Genomic DNA, 20,680 nt, shown 5'->3' on the forward strand with positions numbered 1-20,680 from the left:
ATATGTTCAAGTTGGTTTTGGTATTTGTACAGTATGGACAGTTTTATTGTAAGAATAAATATTCATTCAATACTTCTCATCTTCAGTGTAGTCTGTACTTAGATTGCTGTTTCTTCTGATGGTCACTCAGTACTTTGAACTTGTTTAAAAGGCAGATGATTTAAATTTAAGAAAATAAATAAAGTCATGCTTCAGGTGCACATGGTGAAACTTTCCAAGCTTGATAGCATGTTTGTAATGTAACATGGCATCCTTAAGGAAATGAAATAATTCCTAAATTAAAAAAGGTCCTTATGCGTCACTGCTCAGCTCTGAGCAGCAAAGTGCCAGGAGACAGTTGGTGGTAGTACATAATGCCTGTTGCTGGTGACAGCACCATAAATGGTCCTCACGTTGAGGATGGAGGAACAGATTAAATAAGGGATAACTGAAATACTGTAAAGTATTGTGACGTTTGAAAAACTATTTCTGTTTTTTTTTACACCAATACCAAATACACATGAGGTGCACTTTTGGCCCACAAAAAGGGACTGATCTGTCCCACACAGCCTGCTCTTCCACTGACATCGTCTGGAGAAGTTACAAGTTAAGCAGTTCACGGTTTTATTTTTTAAACGCTGAGCCTAAACGCAGGGCTTTGTTTTGGCGTGATTTTCCAAAGGTTTGTCTCCACCCAAATATACGTTTGAGAAGTAGATGTGTTGTTTCTGGTTGTTTTCCCTTAGAAAATGCACGAGTGCAAATTTATATCCTGTCTATCCCTCCTCATTCTTGTTTTTTCTTTTTGCTTCTGCAGTTTATCGTGGAATGTCATGGGAACACACTTCTTCCCCAGTTTTTGGGCATGTACCGGCTCACTGTGGACGGAGTTGAAATATATATGATTGTTACAAGGAATGTCTTCAGCCATCGTTTGTCTGTTTATAGAAAATATGATTTAAAGGTGAGAAATAACTGCAGATAAAATAACTGACAAAGTACCTGAAAATCTTTAATGTAAATGCTAGATTCTGCTGTTGATTGAAGATTGCTCAAAATTTTGATGAATTTAAACCTGTGTCACATAACAATCATGATGAGCTGGTGTAATTCTGCATCTAAGCTTAGAAAAGCTGGAAAATGATTTTATAGAAAATAAAAATTTTTCTGTGTTGTGCATATTTTAAATGGAGTGCTTTTACCAGAAATATTGTTATATATAACTAATGGCTAAGGGTGAAGCACTTCACACAAGAAAAATAAGAATTCTGCTTACTGTAGGCTTTTCTCAACATTATGGAAGGCCACAGCTGACTGTGTAGAGGACTTACATAAAATGACTACGTGATGTCATTATTTAAACCAACAAAATGCTACTACAAAGTACATCACTTCTACAGAAGCTTCATATTTCCTTCTACAATTTAAAAATAGTTCTGAGAAAAAGAGAATTGCTCTTAAAATACAGAATTTCTTCTGTTGTTATCATAAGGTGTGTTTTAGTTTTGTTCTAAAATGTAATTTCACTGATATTTAATATACAGCACTTAGAATAAAGGCCTGAAATACATTCATGGTCTTTCTGCATAAGGGATTGTTTTTATTTCCTCCATAAAGTCTCCCTTAGAAACCTACTTCTTTCTAATGCATTTAATTTCTGTGTTGAATCACTACGTGCATCTGCATACTTATTTTAAGATATTTATTCAGCTCTATATTAAGAGGTTTGTAATGCTGCATGTTGCAGCAACCATTCCTAGGAATTTACCTAGGAACTGGTTGTATAGTTGACTGAACCTCATCTGTGAGAACTGATTTCCTGACTGTTGACTTCATGGTTTTTAGTATTTGGCAGAGCTTACAGAAGAAAGATGTTTTTAATTTTGTTTTTGCTCTTCTTTGAATTTACCCTCTCAGATTTTAGCTGTTTTTCATTTGAAATATCCTAGTTGATGCATGAGGTGACCAGTGCAGAAAGCAAATATTCAATCATAAGTTGCCTTTTTTGGGAGGATTTTCTCCAAAAGTGCCACTAAGAATGAGTGACTGATCTCAGTCCTGAATGGGAAACGAGTAACTTCCAAAAATTTGAGAGAACTGCATATATTTTAGAGCATCATAATGACCATATGCATTAAAAAATGGGGCAAAAGCACAATACCAAAAACCAAATAGCATATAATACATTCTTACCATTGGTCTAAGCAGCACTGCATTTGCTGCTGCTTACCTCTGTGAATGCTTCTGTACACTGTTCAGTTTGTCCAGCTAGGCACTTAAAGATAACTGCAAAGGACTGCAAAGGCACTTGCCTTAAAGATAAACTTCCCTTGCAGTTTAAATTCAGCATCAGTGTCATATTGTTCTTGAAAATTACTTCCCCCCAGCATATGCATAATGACACTGCTGAGATTGTAAAGAGTTTTTTTCTTAATTTCATTGATACAGCTTTTGCAGTTACAGGTTCAGACTCCATTTTTTGTAGGTATTTCTGACACCAGCTTAGACAAAAGTCTCCTCTACGGATCAGCATAGGATTTCAAAGGTATTTTCCTGTCCACTGAGACTTTTTCTTAAGATTACTTCAGTGTTAAACTTCACAACCTCCAGAATTTTTACTATTGCAAATCTTTTTTTCCTTATTTGGTTTTCTGCTGATCGTTGTCCAGACCCAATAGTTCTGGAGGCAGGTAGAGCACAGAAAACGCTATAAGTAAATCAGTAAACTAAAATATCATAGACTTTTGTTGGAGTTCTTTATCAGCTAAAGATATAATGAAATGCAATCTCTGCTTTCTGGACTATACATAATACTGAAGGTCTGCTGTCCATTTATCTTTTCTCTCTGTTCTTTCTAAGTTTTCTCTGCAGACAACAAAATATGATATAAAAATGTGTAGTTCTGAATTCTTACATTCTTTGAAGTAGTGTAAACCCACTCGAGCACTTCTTTACCCTTCCAACAAGACAGAGTTGATGTACCAATCTTTCAATATCCAATGCTTACCATGTTACTGTAATGAAGGCATAATTATGGCTACTGTTTATTGCAGTGCTGTTACCTGATAAACTCTGGGTACCGAAAGGTGTGGTCCTGCTTCAAGAAGTTTGTAAAGAAATATATACAGCCATTTTTTCGGTCACCTCCAGCTTATTCAGAAAGCACCACATTACATACACATCTCAGTCATTAAATAAAAAGTATCTTAAAATACCCATTATGCCATTGGTAAACTGTAAATCTTTTGAATCCACTGTTGATCTCATCTCTTCTTTTGACTTCATGTTACTGTGAGGTACACTGTTCTTGTTTGTACTTTGTGATCTTTTTTTTTTAAATATTTGTATGTACCTATATTGTGTGACATCCTTTTTAAATGTGTATTATGTTTGCCCAAGACATGTAGAGTAGGGTATCCCACAACTGTACATCTAAATTGGCACAGAAATTTCAGAAGTCTGCCAAGCCAACTGAACTTACAAGGTTGTCTCAGAATTAGGATGAGACGTGAGGAAGAAACCCCCATCAGTCACAGAGACAATAGGGACAGAGCATTTGAGGATTTAATCCATCCTTCTTCTCACGTGATAGATCTTCTTCAAGAGATGGCAGAAGTTGAAGACATTCTACCTCCCGTGTCACCTTCTTAATTTCAAAGGATGCAGTTCATCCACTTTTTGACCTGTTATCGTAAAGTTTTCAAATTAGTTTCTGACATATGCACATTTTTAGATCCATTTTTTCTGTTTCAGGGCTCTACTGTGGCTCGAGAAGCCAGTGACAAAGAAAAGGTATGGTGCATTTCTGTTTACTTTTCAGTTATCTAAACTGCTAGCTAGTGTCAGGACAAGCATAATCAGTGCTGTTCTGCCCCTTTTCTTTGTTTTCTGTCATATTCTCCCGCTTGAGTTCTACCTTATTCCATCCTTTATCTTTCCTGTATTTACTGCAGACCTTTGACTGTTGGTTTGCAATGGTGTTGAAATTCCAGAGGTAAGTGAGCCACTCGTCTGCCTCCTCCTTTTCCTTTTTTCTCTTCTCTTCTTAGTTTCTTCAGGGCCTGCCCTGTGGTAGGAAAACATCAGGAACTTCATTCTCTTCCTGCTTCTTCATCTTCTTTTTCTTGCTCTTTAATATAAAGATTTATGGACACAGATTTATGGAACTATGTGACGGGGCACTACTATTGTGAATGTAAAAATGAACCAAACCTCAAATTGTGATAACCACTGGTTATGTAAAGTTTGTTCAAACAAGCCAGCAGCTGACAGGCATGGACATACAGAGGTGTAATGAGAGGGAGTAGTCTCCTTCAAATTCTATAGCTGGAACTTTGCTCTAAAAGGAAGTTGGTCACTTTGTTTTTCTCCATCTGCAACTTGAGTTCGTTTGGAAAATTGAACATTCACAAAATGTTCTTTGAGATTCCAGTGAAATACAGTGGCACTTGAGGTTTGTCTGAAGGTTCTGCAGGTAATCAAAAGTGGAACATAGTCTCTGTTCTGTATGACTTCTTAGATTTCCAGACTTTTGAGCGGTCTACGAACTTGTGACACTAGTTTTCCTAAGTTTTCCATAATTCTTCTGAATTATGCTGTTGCATAAGATCATTCAGCAATTTGCTTTAAAGACTTCATTTTGTTTTGTCCCAAAATTCCATTCCAATCACTTGTTTTTATGCTAAGCATTAGTCATACCATACCAGCCTCTTTAACTCTTCTGTTGTGAATCACACAATTGCAGTAAGGAGTAAGGGGCATTCAGTAGCTGTCAGTGATGCATTTCTAGCTGTAAGAAACACTCTGTGTGCTGAGTTTTTCCACTTCCTCTTAAGGTGTGGCTGAACACTTAAAATTCTTCCAGCGCTGTGCAACTAAGATGTCACAAATGTCAGTTGCCATTGCAGTAATCTGCATTAGCTCTCCTTTTCTGTTTTGGGCCCTTAAGATCATTTCTTGAGTGGTCTTCATTCCTTTCTTGTGGTCTGTTTTTGGTCTCGTTTAGTAGCACAACTCCAGTGTTTTTAGAACAAAGATGCTAACTCTTCAGGTTTCTTGCAAGTGATACCAGTGTCATTGAAAGCCTCTGCTGGTAGTGCTGAAATTAGCTGATAGAAATGAGGAGGGCAAATTACTTGGATGTGACTGCTTCAGATTATAATATTAATGCTTGGAATAATAATGTAAATATTACTAATATTACACATTTAGCTCTACAAGAGATGATACTGTGCAGATATTTGGTGCTTATGTTTTTGAGGAGGTTTAGGAATATCAAAATTATCAAAATTAGATAAGTCATGATACGCTGATGATATAGAGTTAGTAACTATGTATCTAATTACTATGTAACTAGTGAGAACCAGAAAGAATCACTAAATTCTGTTCTCATGCAAGTCCATGGCAAAATTGTTATTGAAACTGATTATAGCTGACCTGTAACAAAGCTGTTTAACTATATAAAAAAAACTATTCTCCATGTATAAAACATCAGATTTTAACTTCAGCAAGACCAATGACAAAATTCCTTTCAACTTCTGAATGTCTGGAGCCTCCCCTTTCATTTTGCACATTCATATGAAAGCTATATAAAAATTGCTCCCCCAGATTCTCCTTCTGATCTTCTAAGTTTCACACGTATTCTTTTCAAATGCATTTGATTTCTTGGAGACAGAACTACATGAAGCCTATGGAGCTGTATTGCAGTCTCTGGCTGTTAGAACAGACTCCCACTACTCATAATTCAGCAAAGAGGTGATAAGTTACCGCTCTGAACAAACATTTCTAAGCAGGAGAATGAATTGGGTAGATTGGTAGCTTCATAGAGGGAACAACATTGTACAAGCTCTTTGAGAATCTGGCAAGGAAAAAATAGTGTTTTGCTATTACGTGCTTTCTGTGCACAATTTGAAATCTGTCTTTTGGTCTGGAAGGGGTCAGAAGAATACATAAGTATCTTCACTGTAAGTATTTGGAACTCTACGTTCAGATCACTGTGATCTTAATCTGTCCTGCAATAGGAGCTATTAGATAAGGAATTTCCTTATATAAACTACTCAACATATTTTTAAAGATCTGTTTTTAAGCTTGAATGTGTTTGTGTACGAATAGACAAAGGTGGTTTGGTTTTTGAAGCGATGTAAGCAGTGCTACATGCCTGCTATCATGAGATGTATTTCTGTATGTGTGTCACTGCACTGGGGACCTTGAGAATTGTGTTGAAATCTATGAAGTTCGAAAAAATAGTTCTGAGTGACTGAACAGAAGAAAAAAATCCCTGTCTGGTACCTCAGATACCTGCCTGGTGTTGTAACTTATTAGCTAACATTTAGCCAGGGGCAAATTAAAGCATCAATTTATTAATATCACCCTGCAATGACACTATTAATAACAGAATCCCAATTAACGGCAGTGTTAATTAATTACTTATTGTAGGGATACCCACTGCTATTCATATATGAAAAACAGAAAAGTAATAAAAGGCAATAATCTTTTGGTGCTAAAATATGAGGTTAAAAATGTCTGGCCATGCTGTAGGTTTTAATAAGCTTTTAAGTAATTCATGTTTAATTTGAAATGCCAGTATTCAAAGTGGTCAAATGGTTTTCAGAATGTCAGGCACAGTATGTTGGCTTCCTTTACAACTGCAGAATCCAGAAAACAGTAAAGTGGATCTTTCAGTCGCTTTCTAATGGAGGTTGCAGATTTTAAATAAATTACTCTGGAATGACTTGGATGAAATGGTGATCTTCTTGACATATTTTCCTATCAAAATACTCTTTGTTACTTAGTTAATAAATGAGAACCAATCAATTATGCAAAAAAGATTTATTGGACCATAAAGAAAGAAATCAGGGGAAAGAAAAGGTATTTTTCTATTTTAGTTTGGTAGTGTAGAAAAGATATGAAGATTCAAGGTTAAGATTTTAGGAAGAAAAGCTGGCTGGATGACTCTTAAAAATGTCTGAATGTTAACTTTCTGTCTTATTCTCAGTTTATCTTCCGTTTGACTGCTTTCAACTGTTTAATATCCTAACATATTGATGATAAGCTCTGAAACTGTCATTTCAGTGTTTTATGGTAATCAGTGTGGAGACAAGCTCCATCCCTTAGATTTCACCTTAGCACACAATTCTTCTCATTTGCATTGTAAGTGATATTTTTAATAATAAAGTCATCACTTTCTTGGCAACAAATATCATAACATGCACTTACAGATGTCTTGAATTTAAAAAGAACAGTATGTTTCAACAGTTGTCGAGTTCTGACAGCTGCTCCTTTATTTTTTTTAGTCTTTAGTTCCATCTTAAAAAAAAAAGAAACATTAATAGTGGGCATTTTCTATTCATTCCTTGGACAATTTTGCCCTCTTAAGTGAAACAAGGATAATGCAGAACTCCCCTGGTGGTCTGTCTGCTCATAATTATGCTGTACTTTCAGTATGACATCAAATTAGCAGTTCCAGCTGGGAGTACTTGTAGTTGTAAAGAACTTTAGGATGTTGCTGGTGAGTGAACAATTCAGAAACTTCAAGAAGCAAATAAAACTAGGTGATGTGAAACCTATCATATTTCATCTTCCTTGTAGAATTTCATAGAATGATAATTATGTCTTTCTGTTAATGCTAACTGGGTTCTGTTACTCTCTGTGATATGTGATTTTTCGTAAATAAGCCCAAATACATAAAAAGACAGTAAATACAAGACCTTAGCACCGAGTTTACACAGTCTTGAAGTAGGTAAAATTTGATTCAAGGCAGATCAGCCCCAAAGCTTAGAATTTTTTCCTGCTGTTTTAAAAACGCATTTTTGACTTATTTCTTTTAATGATTTCAATTTGCTTGTTTGCCAGTCGCACACAACAGAAATGAAGCATGACTGCTGTTTCCCTGTGAAATACATCTCAAGTTGACGTATGCAGAGATCATAACTTTCAAATCATCACACTGCCATGCATTGCAAAGATAACAATAAATATTCAGAGTTCAGATTCCTGTTTCAACACTTTGCCTTCATATGATGCTAACCCATGACTGTTATTTAAGCAAATCACTATTTTCCTGTTGACTGGTGGGTAGGTTTTTGGTTTGGTTTTGTTTAAAGGTCTGTATTCTCTGTGTTAAAGCAATTGTTTTTTTCTTAAAGAGAATCTTGGTCTTGCATTTTATGTTTCATGTTCATTTTGTAGCTGGAGAATATTCACTATAGGTATAATTCTGGATGCATTTTCCTGATCACAAGTTTTTAGCTACTACTTTAGTACATGCTTGAATTCTTAATCCATCTACACTTTCTTGCACAATCTTTTGTCCTACAGAAATCTGTCTCGTACCTTCTAAAACCTTTTCAGCATTCTCTCAAACCCCAGTTTTGAGGTTGCACCTTTATTTTCATTGCCATTTACAATCCCCTTCTGCCAAACACTGCAGTAGGACCTTGTTTGGTCAGAAATGCCTGCCCAGGACAAGGCAGTTTGTACAAGAGAGGCTTGGAATCCATAACCAGTGGAGGAGAGCAGCTCCCATCTCCAGACTTCCAAAGGAGATTCTAGTTATTCTTTCTTCTTGTGGATCTGGTGCCTTCAAACCTTTGACTCAGTTCAAAACCACCTGTGCCAAACTATTGCAAATAAATTCATAATATCCTTCTTTTAAAAATGCTGCCTTACTTGTATGAGTTTAAAGTTAACATCACTTTTTTAATAAAAAAAAAAAAAAAAAAGTAAAAAGTGAATGCACTAAGAAAAGAAGCCTAGGATGCAGAACTTAATTCTTGGCAGATGTTGTACACCATTTCCAAAATGTATGAACTGACAGCCCAGTTCTGCCAGCAATTAGCTGTGGGAATAAGGTGGCTGGTGACGAGTTCCAAACAAACATTTCCATGCACCGTTCCTCCCACAGCCTACTCTTTGCCTTTGCTAGGTGAGGTCAGGTGGTGAAGTTAGGGGTTTTTCTGTTCTTGTTTGTTTGTTTTCCCATCTTCAGTCCAACAATTATTCTCAAACTTCACTGTCCTACAACTGTTTTATCAAGCTTCTTCCAAAATGTCAGCATTAATACCAGCCCATGATTGTTATATTAGGTCATAATGCAAAAAAACCCTTTGGAAAAAAAGAAAATATGTACTAGTTTTTCATTTTAACAAATCAGGATAGGATGCTGAATTGAGATGCGTAAGACATCTGCAAAAACTATATCCATCCATGTCCATATAGAAGTGAAATTTCACCTCTGATTCTTCGCAGTAATTTTAGTTTTTGAATCTGGCTTTGTGTGTTCTGTCATCATAGTCCAAAAAGAAACTGACTTCCTTGCTTTTCAGCCCTCTCAAAGACAGTAAAACCTTCTTGTCATTAAAGTTGTCTGTAACCATGGCAAACTTCAGAATGTGAACCTGAAGTGTGTAAATAGCGTGCTTTTCTAATAAATAGATCCTCCATATTTGTAAAACTACTGTGCCTTTCTTGCATCTTTAAGTAGGGGATTAAAAATGATGGAAGTGGTTCAGAAAGAAAATCTATTATTAATTTAGTGGAAGTAGTTAGATGTTCATCTCCTGTGCAGCTCTTAAAATATTTAGTTCTTTAATGATAGTAATATGTTCATTATAATGAATTACATTCTGGGAGAATCTTTTTCCAACAAGGATTTTGCTTCATTGGAAATATTTGAGACTTCATTAAAATTTAATCATATCAATTATTTCATTAAAGTGAAGTCCCAATTTTTTCATTCAGATAGTGTTTCAGACTGCCACAGTGTGGTTTGCTTTGTATTTATTTCAGTGCATCAGTATAAAATGTTCATATTTGAATCTTTCAAAATGAACACATACATTATGAATGTTAAGTAACTCCTGGAGCCACTTCTGGTTGTATACGTCATGGGTTTTCATTCCTAAATCCTCAAATAAATTCTAAGCCATTAATTTGAGTAAAATTGCCACTAGAATTTCTGCTAGTGCTGACTGTGATTAATAATATTTGGGATTACAGCAGTATCCTAGGGCTGTTCAGCTTCAAGTAGATGTGGGGTGTGATACTGTCTAGCACATAAGAAAAAAAGAAAGACACAGAAAGCTTTGTCTGGAAAGAGGTAGAAGAAAGAATGTATTCTGGGGGCATCGTTCACATAACATGGTGAGAGCAACCACCAGCATGTAGCTCTTTAGCTCCGGTTTCTTATATTGCAGCTTTTATTTCTTGCTCTTTCTGTTTCCATGCATCAGTGCTGGCTTTCAGTTCATGCTTGCATTTGTGAAGCCTTCTCTGCTGTGGGATCTAGGTGAGGAAACGTGCCCTCAGACAAAACCTGCAGGGTGTTCAGGCCTGAGAGTCTCAGCATTGCTAGCGCAGTTCTATTGAAAGTAGCTCCTGCCCGGTCCAGCAGAGCCTGCCCATGGATCTGCATGTCATGTCTGAGCCACGGGCATTCCTTGCCTCCCCCGATCTCATACAGCATCGATGGGGTTTTTTTCAGTGTCCATGGGCTTGTTTTGCTTTAACCACTGCCTAGTGTCATCTGCTGCTGGGACAGCTGGGCGCAGACATAACTCAAGATGAGGACTTTTTAGTGACTTTGGTGCTAGCCGTGAAGGAGCACGGTTTCTGCATTCTTTTCATTAGTGTTTCAGCCTTACTGAATTCATCCCAATCCTTCCATTCTTGAACCTCCCACACATCAGATTCCATCGCTGGCCTTGGCAGCATCCCTACATCCCCGGCCCGCCCCTGCAGAACCAGACCTCCTCTGTGGGGCTGTTTGCATGTGACAGGAATGCTTATCTGAAATTCCCCCTGCTCCTTCTCGTCCCAAACCTCTCGTTCAGTAGGTCAGAAAGAAAATCGATGCTGTCGTACAGCAGTAACCAAATCACTGCTGGCTTTAGGAAGCATCTGTGGCACCTGTAAGGGAAGCACTTCAGGACAGCTCACCCGAGGAAGCAGTGCCCTGAGGCAGGGCTTTTCTTTCATGTGAACTTATAGATAGAAAGCCTCTGGAGCAACACTAGAGGGTATCTTAATACATCACAGTGTTCTAGGTGCAACGTGGCAGTGGTTCAGAGCAAAAAGGCTTGGACTTTAGTTTTTTCCTAGGTTCATAAGTATTGGGATGCAATGAATTTGGCATGGATTCATAACAAAATGTTGGGGGCAATAACTTAGGTGATAACAGTTACTTCTTAAACAAACGGAGCATTGTGGGATCTGAAGCAATTCCTAATTTCCAAGTCCAAGAAAATAAATTTGAAGAATTGGGAAGCTGAGCATTTTGGCCACTTCTGTGCACAGCCCAACAGCAGGAAAAGCTGCTGCCCGTTGGGAAGATGCATGAAGGCACTGCAGGGTCTGCTGTGTCATTTGTATTTTAATCTTGTGCTTTCCAGTATGTGTGTTTCAGAGAAGAAGCAGAAGATACAGACATCTTCTCCTTACTGTGTAGTAGAAAGAAAATAAACTTACAAAAAGTACTGTTTGGTAGAGCTACGTACTTACTGCTTATGCTGGTGGAGGATATTCCAGTGGGCTGGTGTTAGCTGCTTTTCATTCCTAGTGGGAGGACTTGCAAATGAGGATTAACACTCAGGTGTTCTGCCACATTTCTTTGTAAACAAAGCCTTTTCTTCCCTAATGTTGATGAGAGATGAGGGCAGGGAGAAAGGCTGAATGGGCAGAATTTTTCAAGGTTCTGATTGTAGAAGCTATGATTACTTCTGGGTCACTTGACCAAATACCCTGGAGGAACTATTTTGTCATCTGTTTTCTTGGTTGGGTGTTTCTTTAGAGCAAGTTTTCAGTCATTGCCCTCTGAAAACAGCCCATTTGAGGGTCTCAGTACTTAAACTAGTGGTTACTGCAGTGGTCATGTGAGAGTTTCTGGCTTTCCTTAATGCTGTTGCAAATCACTTCATGGCAGAATTAAAGGTGAAGATAATCAACTAATGCTCCAATATCAAGAATATTTAATTATGTATTTAAAAGGTAGCAGTCTTCTCTGGCATTCACCACTTCTAAGCAGCATTGCATAATTCATGTTCACTTGATATTTTATAAACAGTTATTTGGTATTAGGCACTTACTAACATTTACAGTAGCTATGTAAAGTGTAATCCAGTCTGGCTTGATCTATAAGCTCTGATGCAGTAGCACTTCATTATGAGGTACAGATTGTGTCTCAGCTTCACTTACTGTCACTTTGACAAATGATATCTTGGAAGAAGTATGGACTTGAAGGTTAGATGCAAATGAAGTATTGAGTTTGTCTTACGTTAAATTTACTGCAGTCCCAGAGAATGTATACCTTGTAGGCTCTCAAACGTGGTAAGCAAGGGAGGACAATTTCTGCAAGTGTAGTTGCTCACACTGCAGAAGTGGTGGGGCTTTCAGCTGTGACAGCTCACTAATGCCCTCTTTTGGGCCTTCGAGAGCCTTCCACGTTTTGGGAGGTTTGAGGGTTCAGCTCCTGGTGGGGCTGGAGAAGCTTTTGCTCTGGACCCATTCTGAACCATCAACTGCACTGCACTTCTGTTTGTGTTCTGACTCTGACAGCAATTTTTGTTTATTTTAGGCCAAAGAGCTGCCAACATTCAAAGACAACGATTTTATTAACGATGGCCAAAAGATTCATATTGATGAAAATAACAAAAAGATGTTCCTTGAGAAACTCAAGAAGGACGTTGAGGTAAGAGTGCCCCTGTTCGGTTCTTTGTTGTTAAAATGTGTGGCAAATTGGAAATGGCTCAGGAAAGCATACCTGTAATTCATAAATGAAAACTCTTTATCTGTAAGCACTGACTGTTTTAAATGAAACATAATTTAAACTTTCAGGAGTTGCTCACTGCTTTTGCTGCTGTGATAAATGGCTTGATGCCATAGCTGGTTGCCATGCTTTATCCCTGCCTTGATGATGTGATGTAAAAATGATGGTACTACTTAGTGCATAAGGCTTTACAAGCATAGTCCTTCCAAATGCCCCCAAGAGAGGTGAGTATTGCTGGTTGTTTTACAGGTGGAGGTACACCAGGACTGCCTGATGTTAGCTGGAGCCATGTGTGTGGACTGTAGCCTGTAACAGATAACGTAGCTTCCCTTACTCACGGCTGTGCATGCTCTATTTGTTTCATTTTAGTAATCCGGTTTTAGATTATGCTTAGTATCACAGCAGTGATACATAGAGAAATCGGTATGTACCAGGTGGACTTACTAGCATAGGTCTTACAGATTTCTAATTGGCTGAGTGTAGTCTATTCCTGCTAGAAAAATGTTAATATACAAATTAATGTCATACTTACTATGATTGATTTAGCCAGTCAGCAAATAAAGAAAACTAAATTTGGGGCTAATTCGTATAACTTGACTTCAGTTTCTGTAATTCAGAATATTATCAGTAAACACAATATTTTGCAATCCCTGTACCTAAAACCTAAAATCTGTTTCTGCTTGTTGGAAGAGACCTGATAGCAGATTGCCCCTGGGACTTAACGAGACTTTCAGCCACTTCTGTCAGGATGGCCATGTGAACTGACTTGTCTAGTTTTTCAGATCTGTATCTGAGTGTTGTTCAGAAGCTCAGTAGTTGTACAAAATACTGAAGACTTAGAATTTGCAATCATTTGCTTTTGAAGAAATGTAATTTCCCATTGTCATAATGATGAGAAATTTATGATGATGGTAATTATGAAAACAAAAGTACTTCGTGAAATATCAGTATATGCTTCTCCTATATTTGGAACATTGTGGTAAAAAATTGCTCTGTCAGTGTCACAGCTCTAGAGATAGGTTTATTTGAACTAAATTTTTGTGCTCTTTAATATAGTGCAGTTGCTGACTAAAGCTTTTAGTTTAAGTAGGTTGCAGACAAGATCTTAAACATGTGCAGTGAATATAGAAGATATTTTATGGCTGCAGAAGGTGGATTGTGTGCTATCTTTTACATCATCTACTGGATTGTAAATACAAGGGCAGAATCTAGATAATATCTTGAGAGGCTGTGTTTTATGATTTTGAAATTTATACAGAGTATTGTTAAATATACAAAGACCACGAGTGTGAAGTGGTCTGACACCTGATTTTAATGAAGTCAAGCTGTTCTTCAGCCTGTTTTGCTTTTACTGGTTCTTCTGCCCTTGCTAGCTAACTAATAGTTTACATTTTTTACCTGGTCTTGGATGCAGATTTTACTACAGTGAAGAGAACTTTGCATAAAATTATCTCATTAAAAGTATTTATAGTCAGACTGTGAAATAGAATTCTGAAGAATGTGTCTCTGTATCCATTCTTTTTTGTCATTAAATGTTTTTTTTGTTGCACTGTGTTTCTCTTGTAATTGTCTCGCATCCTTTCCTTTATTCAGACTAGCACATTATAAGATCTACTGCTGTTGTAGTAATAACTGTTGCTGCTGTTCTGATGGCCTCTCATCCATGACTTTTCTCAGTTCATTCCTGCCTCATTTCCTGCTCCCTCATTCCACTGAAGCTGTCCTGAGCACAATCACATAAGGGTGTTTTTTTCCGCTGTAAGTCGGATGATCTTTACCCTGTGCTTTCACAAAACCCTTGTTCCTCTAATTAGCAGTTCACTCTTCTTCCCAAGGCTCTGTTCTCTTTCTTGTAATTTTTTACCGTTATTGGTAGATTTTTCTCCTCTCTCTTGATATTTATCAAATACCTTACTGGCTGCCACTTCTCCACTTTCCACTCCATTTCCTTTGGCCAATTTCATCTGCTTTTCTTGTATATTATTGTATATCTTCTCTTCCAGTCTTGTGAACAGTCTTTTGCTTTATTGTACTTGAAATGGTTAGAAACCAACTTCTTTCTTCATAAGCCTCTTCTCAATCTCTTTCCATAATATACTTCTAGCACTTTAATTCAGAGTCATGTTAGCTATGACTGCTCTCTCAGAATCAGGATTTTGACAAACTTGGTTTTTTATTTCTTGATGTTTTCATACTTATCTCATTGTTCCCTCCCACTATTCCAAAGTCTGACCAACATCCCTTCTCTGGTCTGCTCTAATTTGCGTTTTATAGCCTGTTAGTTCTTCTAAAACCTTAAATGATTTGTACTTTCAGGTTCTCTCTGTGTGTATCATAAGCAGAGGTCCCTCCTATGGCAGCTTCACTCCTTGAGCTGTCAATCCCTTCTTGCTTGGTAACATTTCTTATTTTCATCTTCCTCTTTTCTCCCTTCCTTACACTGTTCCCATCAATTGAAAGAACGGTTTGTCTACACATCAAGTACATTCATCTCCCAGTTTCTTCAAACTCCCATCTTTAGCCTTGATTCAAAGGTGTGCTTTCGTTCATGTTTATGTTTTGCTTATGTGACTTGAATTCTGCAGAGAGTATGGCATCATTTCATTTCTTTGTGATGTAAAACTTCACAGTTGCAATTTCCATTGCAAGGATATTTAAGCACTTTTGCATGATTCTGTAATAAGGCTGAGAAGGAAGTGAAGGGACAGACGTGGCTGCAAACCATGGCTTCCCATGTGCTGCTGCGGTTGTCAGAACAACTCTTAACTGGAACACTGCTACAGTATCCTAGGGCTTTTCAGTGTAAGTTGTAAGTGACCTGCAGCTATCACTACATCTTAACAATTAAAGGTCTCTCTGCTAGCTTTATCACTTAGTTCTCCACTTTGCTTTTTCTTAAAAGTGCCCGTTTTTCTCAACCGATGGCATCTTTGTAACTTCTCTTATTTGAAAGTGGAGCTCACATTTGTCTGTGATACTGATAAATTGCTTATTATCACTTTCTAGTTTCTTGCTCAGCTAAAACTCATGGACTACAGCTTGCTAGTTGGAATTCATGATGTTGAAAGAGCTGAACAGGAAGAAGTAGAGTGTGAAGAGAATGATGGAGAAGATGAAGGTGAAAGTGATGGGACACACCCTATTGGAACGCCTCCAGACAGTCCAGGAAATACACTGAACAGCTCACTGCCTTTGGCTCCTGGGGAATTTGATCCAGCTATTGATGTTTATGGAATAAAATCTCATGAAAGTAAGTAGTAATAAACATTTGCATGCTAAGATTCTTACACTGGAACCCAAACATCTTCACAACAATATTAAGGGAAAGTTACGTAGCACAATATAAATTTGCTTTGTAGAGGAGGAAATCAGTTGTTCTTTGGGTGAAGCAAACAGCAAAAGACATCTGTGATGCACAGCTTTGTTACTGAACATATTTCTCAGATGTAGTGATGTGTGGGGATGCATGCAGTCAGCTAGCATACCTGCTGCACAGTCAGCTCAGGTTCTGAACTAGCTGTTCAGACATCACAGTTCTCAGTGGCTGTTCAAGACAGCAGTGCCTGCTGTTTTTTTTCACCAGCATTTACATTAATAAATATATAGTTTCATTCATAAATAAAATATGCTTTTGCTGACTCAGAAGCACTGCCTCTCATATAAAATTTAGTTTTTCCTTGTTTGTTTGTATAACTATAAAGGAACTTGAAAGCCACGTTAAGTGAGCAATAATTCCTATTTCTGTATGCTGGTGTTTTATTTTACACTTATTCAGGGGTTTCACATTACATATAAGTGCATTTAAACTTTCACTTAGGAATATCTTGAGCCTGTGGTCTCTACAGAACTTAATTTTGACTGACATTACCCTTCCCCAGCTGCTGAGTGATCCTAAAGAAGTCTCCTTTGCTGGAAGGAGAAGGCATGATTGAAATGTCATTCTCACTTTCATGTACTTGTCCTTTGCAGGTGCACCTAGGAAGGAAGTATATTTTATGGCCATTATTGACATTCTTACTCATTATGATGCAAAAAAGAAAGCTGCCCATGCTGCAAAAACAGTAAAGCATGGGGTAAGTGTCTGTTTTCTTCCTCTGATACAGTTTATACTTCTGCGTTTTTCTTGTTTAGTGCACTGATAGAATACATTTCAAGAGACCTGTGCAAAGGAGAGAGATTGTTTTTTCCTAGTTTCATACGGGATAGAACAGCACAGAGTAACTTTTATACATTGCATACTAAAGCTCTCTCTTCAGCTACACACATTTTTGTTACCTGTAAAGAAGACCAGTGAGGCACTGCCCTTTTAGAGCTTTGTCCCACATTAGTGGGATGTATTTTATACTTGCAGACAAAGCTGTTCACCAGGTACTTGTATTAGCTTGCAGCTCAGTGGAAGCTGTTGTGAATCTTACTTCTGACACGGGCCCCTGGTGGTTTCATTGCTGGGTACAACCTGCTGAAAGTCAATTCCTCAGCATATAACATGTCTGACTTTCAAAGATTTCTTTCAAAAAAAAAAAAAAAAAGTTCAATTTGCAAGATTAAGTATAAAAAGTACATGTTAGATACTTGGATACCATTCAGTGAAGGCTTGTATTTGACTGCCATGAATTTCTTTATTTTTGACTGAAACTGCTGCTGAGCAGCAGACACCAAAGAGTTATGGCAAAGCAGCCCAGTCTTCCAAAGTGAAGATTTGTATTTTCCATTATCACTTGATGGTGATTGGAGGTCAGAATTTCCTAAGCTCATTAAAAAGATCATAATCATTTCTGAAGCTGGGGTCCCTCCTCTAAGAATCAGGGCACTGTGGATGGTTTTAATCAAAGAGTTTGGGTTTTTTGAGTTTCCAATAGAAGGTGACTTAGAATGCCTAGCAGTGAGAGCCCTGGACAGGCTTGCAGTACATTTTGCTCATTACTTTCTCCATTCTAAAAGCACTTGAAAGGCGATGCAGGCCTTGTGCAGCCATTAGCTGGCAATTATTAATGAACTTTAAAAAAAAAACAACAAAAAACCTGTGATCTTGCTGAACTAGTAGTTGTGATGCTCATTTGGGGAGTCCAGGTTTAAAAGTTGGAAAAAGTGTGTCTCACTGTTCCCACGTATTCCAAAGCAGATGTGTTAGCAGTCAGATAGCCATGTGCATCAGCCAGGTGGGGACACATGGGATCCAACTGCAGTGGTTCAGTCTTCTCTACAGGAAGATGCTGCTGTTCAAGAGATGGGAATCTGTGAGTAGCGTGCTTAGGTGTGAGCAGTGGGAATTGTATAGGGGAATGAAACACAATGAAAGTAAACAGGAATAAAGAAAGTGAAGAGTGCCATTCAGAACCGGGAGGCGGATGCTGTGGTGCCCAGCGTACCTGCACTGGTGTGAAGCCTAAAAAGGTGCCTTTCATATTCTGCTGGAGGGTTGGTGGAAGTGTGTGTGTCTGGTTCTGAGACCGCAAGTTAATCCATCACAGGGCTGCTGGTGACAAAGCATCCACTAAACACTGCTTCTTCCTTCTTTCCTCTTCCCTCTCCATCCTGTATTTAGGCCGGTGCAGAAATTTCAACTGTTAATCCTGAACAGTATTCAAAGCGCTTCTTGGACTTTATTGCCAACATCTTGACGTAACCCCTCATGTCACAGCGGACAGACACGAGACCTGGGGACAGCAGCAGAGACTACGAGGGTAGGGAAAAAGGAACTCAGAGAAGCGCTCATCTTGCAGAAAGCAACCCCTTTGTTTACATCTGCTGGCAAAGATGACTGAAGTGGGGTGGAGTACTCGCTTTAACAGCTGCCTGATATTCCCAGCATAGTTCTAGCTATTTCTGACTCTTTCGTGTGTGCAAAAAAACAAACAAACATTAAATTAAATAAATAGAACAGCTTACTCAGAGTGCGCTGTGACAGTCCCACTCTGACGCTACCAGCTGAAACGGAGCAACTGAGCAAAGAGGCGTGGGGTGGGGGTGGGGAAAGTAAATGCATGTTAAGTCTACAATATTGATAGCAAATTGTAAACTGTGGATCAGTTTATTTTTTGAACTAAAAGATACGTGACAGTATTCATGACGGTGATGATAATAATAAAAACCTTACTGCGAATGTTACACTCACACCGTGCACACTGGCACTCCTTACAAACAGCACTGCAGCAGTGGGCCCGTGGTGCTGGAGCTCTTCCCATCAGGTTCCTGCAGTTGGGGGGGTTTTTGTTGGTTTTTTTTTTCCCCTTTCTCCCATTTCTTCCTTTTCCTCCACACGTCGCATCGGGCAGCCCGTGCTCTCAGGCACCAGGAGCTGGTGTCTCCTACCTTACAAAGAGCTAACGTGTAATTCATGCTGTGCGTACATTTTTGCTGCCGTGAACTTACATTAAGGGAAAACCTTGCTTATTTCACTTTGTTACCCGAAGTTTTCATTTGTTTTATATTCTTGCCATATAGGAACTAATAATGCTACAAGTGGAAAAAAGCTTGTCTGAAGAAGTGCGTAGTTCTGGGCACCAGTAGCAGAGTCTCTCACCCTCGAGATGTGCACGGATAGAAACTCCATTCTCTTGTAATTTAATGGGAATTTGCAGTTCGGATGCTTACGTTGTACTGCTTAAACGGCGGGATTTTATTGTAGATTATCCCTCTAAAAATTAACCCCGGATTTTACTGTTTACATGATTAGGAAAGCAGGGATATTTCTGAATTTTAGAGCTGTGTACAATATGTGACTTTTAAGTTTACATGTAAAGTTGTTTTGCAGTACAGATGAAGTATGCTCGTCACCCTCCAAGCGCAATGTGCAGCCATGTACTACGGTGAATGTCTCACTCGCGCCCCCGGCAGACTCTTACAATACAATGAGGAAGGATACTGCAGAGGGATTTTTCCCAAGGACGTCTTTTATCACCAAAACGACCTGTCCTGCCGTGTACTCAAATCTGATTGTACAGTGCATTGCCTAAAGCTGTGCTGATCATGTTTAACTTGTTTAAAATTTTTAAACAACGACATTGTATTTCTGCTCTTCTTGTATTTTTCCCTGGAAGATTCCATGCTTGAAAGACAAATTTACATATGCTTAAAGTTTATCTACTTATACACTGTGCTAAAGCTGTGCCTTTGAAATTTCTTTATTGAAATTGTTAGATTTTGTAGGCAATCTAAAGGAAGTCAGGCCCTCCCCATCATCATTTCTAACAGAGATCAGGAGTGCCAGCATGCCTTCTCCATTACTAACATCAGTGCTACTCAGCCTGCACCTGTGCATAACGTACGTTTTACTTCCGAGGAGCCTATAGATAGCAGCCCATCACACTCTTGGTGGCCAAAGGCAATGCTATCCCTTTTGCTGTGTACTAATTCTTTTCTCCTTTGCCCTACCTTCCCTACAGGATTTTTTGTTACGTTTGACTTAGTGATGTCTGCAGCACTGTAATGTATGTGTATACTTTTGTATTGTATGTATTTAAATAAGTTGGTACTGTGGCTTGATATTTTGTTGTCCTTTCCTGTATGCCCCCCCATCGTCTGCATTTATCACCAGAGTTTCATTTCCTGTGGCTTCCTGAAGTGTGAGGCCGCAGCGAGACCCTGAAGTCAAAATGAGGTACACGTACTTGGAGTAAATGTTCCATTGCGGCCAATCAGTGTCCATTTTTAGACCATTTTAGAAATGTACCCTTTTTGTCTGTGTAGCAGTTTTGTCACTCATTATTGTTGATAAACTGTTTATTTGGACAGGGCAAGGAAGTCTCATTATTGTATATGTTAGCGCTTAGATTACACTCCAACCATGAGCAAGGCTTTATAAAATAAAGCACTTTGATGACTCACTAGGTAATTCCTTTGGTCTCGTGTTTCAGCCGCTTCTGCTCGCTTACAGACTAATTTTGGATGTTAAAATGAATGTGTAGCCAATACCAGAAAGCACAGTCAGAAACCTGGAAC

General features: G+C 38.4%; 1 protein-coding gene across 2 annotated transcripts in view; it reads left to right on the forward strand.

Annotated features, from left to right (window-relative positions):
* Positions 1-20,538, forward strand: part of PIP4K2A (phosphatidylinositol-5-phosphate 4-kinase type 2 alpha) — a 100,149-nt gene extending 79,611 nt beyond the window's left edge. Inside the window, exons 5-10 of one of the 2 annotated variants that reach the window (XM_048950591.1) lie at positions 797-943; positions 3,733-3,771; positions 12,548-12,661; positions 15,746-15,989; positions 16,709-16,812; positions 18,285-20,537. In XM_048950591.1, the coding sequence (XP_048806548.1) occupies positions 797-943; positions 3,733-3,771; positions 12,548-12,661; positions 15,746-15,989; positions 16,709-16,812; positions 18,285-18,365 (729 nt within the window). In that variant the 3' untranslated portion in view covers positions 18,366-20,537. Of the gene's footprint in view, positions 1-796; positions 944-3,732; positions 3,772-12,547; positions 12,662-15,745; positions 15,990-16,708; positions 16,813-18,284 lie in introns of both variants that reach the window. The other variant, XM_048950590.1, reaches the window with a different exon arrangement.
* The last annotated feature ends 142 nt before the right edge of the window (positions 20,539-20,680 follow it).

The sequence above is a fragment of the Lagopus muta genome, chromosome 7 (assembly GCF_023343835.1).
Source record: "Lagopus muta isolate bLagMut1 chromosome 7, bLagMut1 primary, whole genome shotgun sequence".
Lineage (NCBI taxonomy): Eukaryota > Metazoa > Chordata > Aves > Galliformes > Phasianidae > Lagopus > Lagopus muta.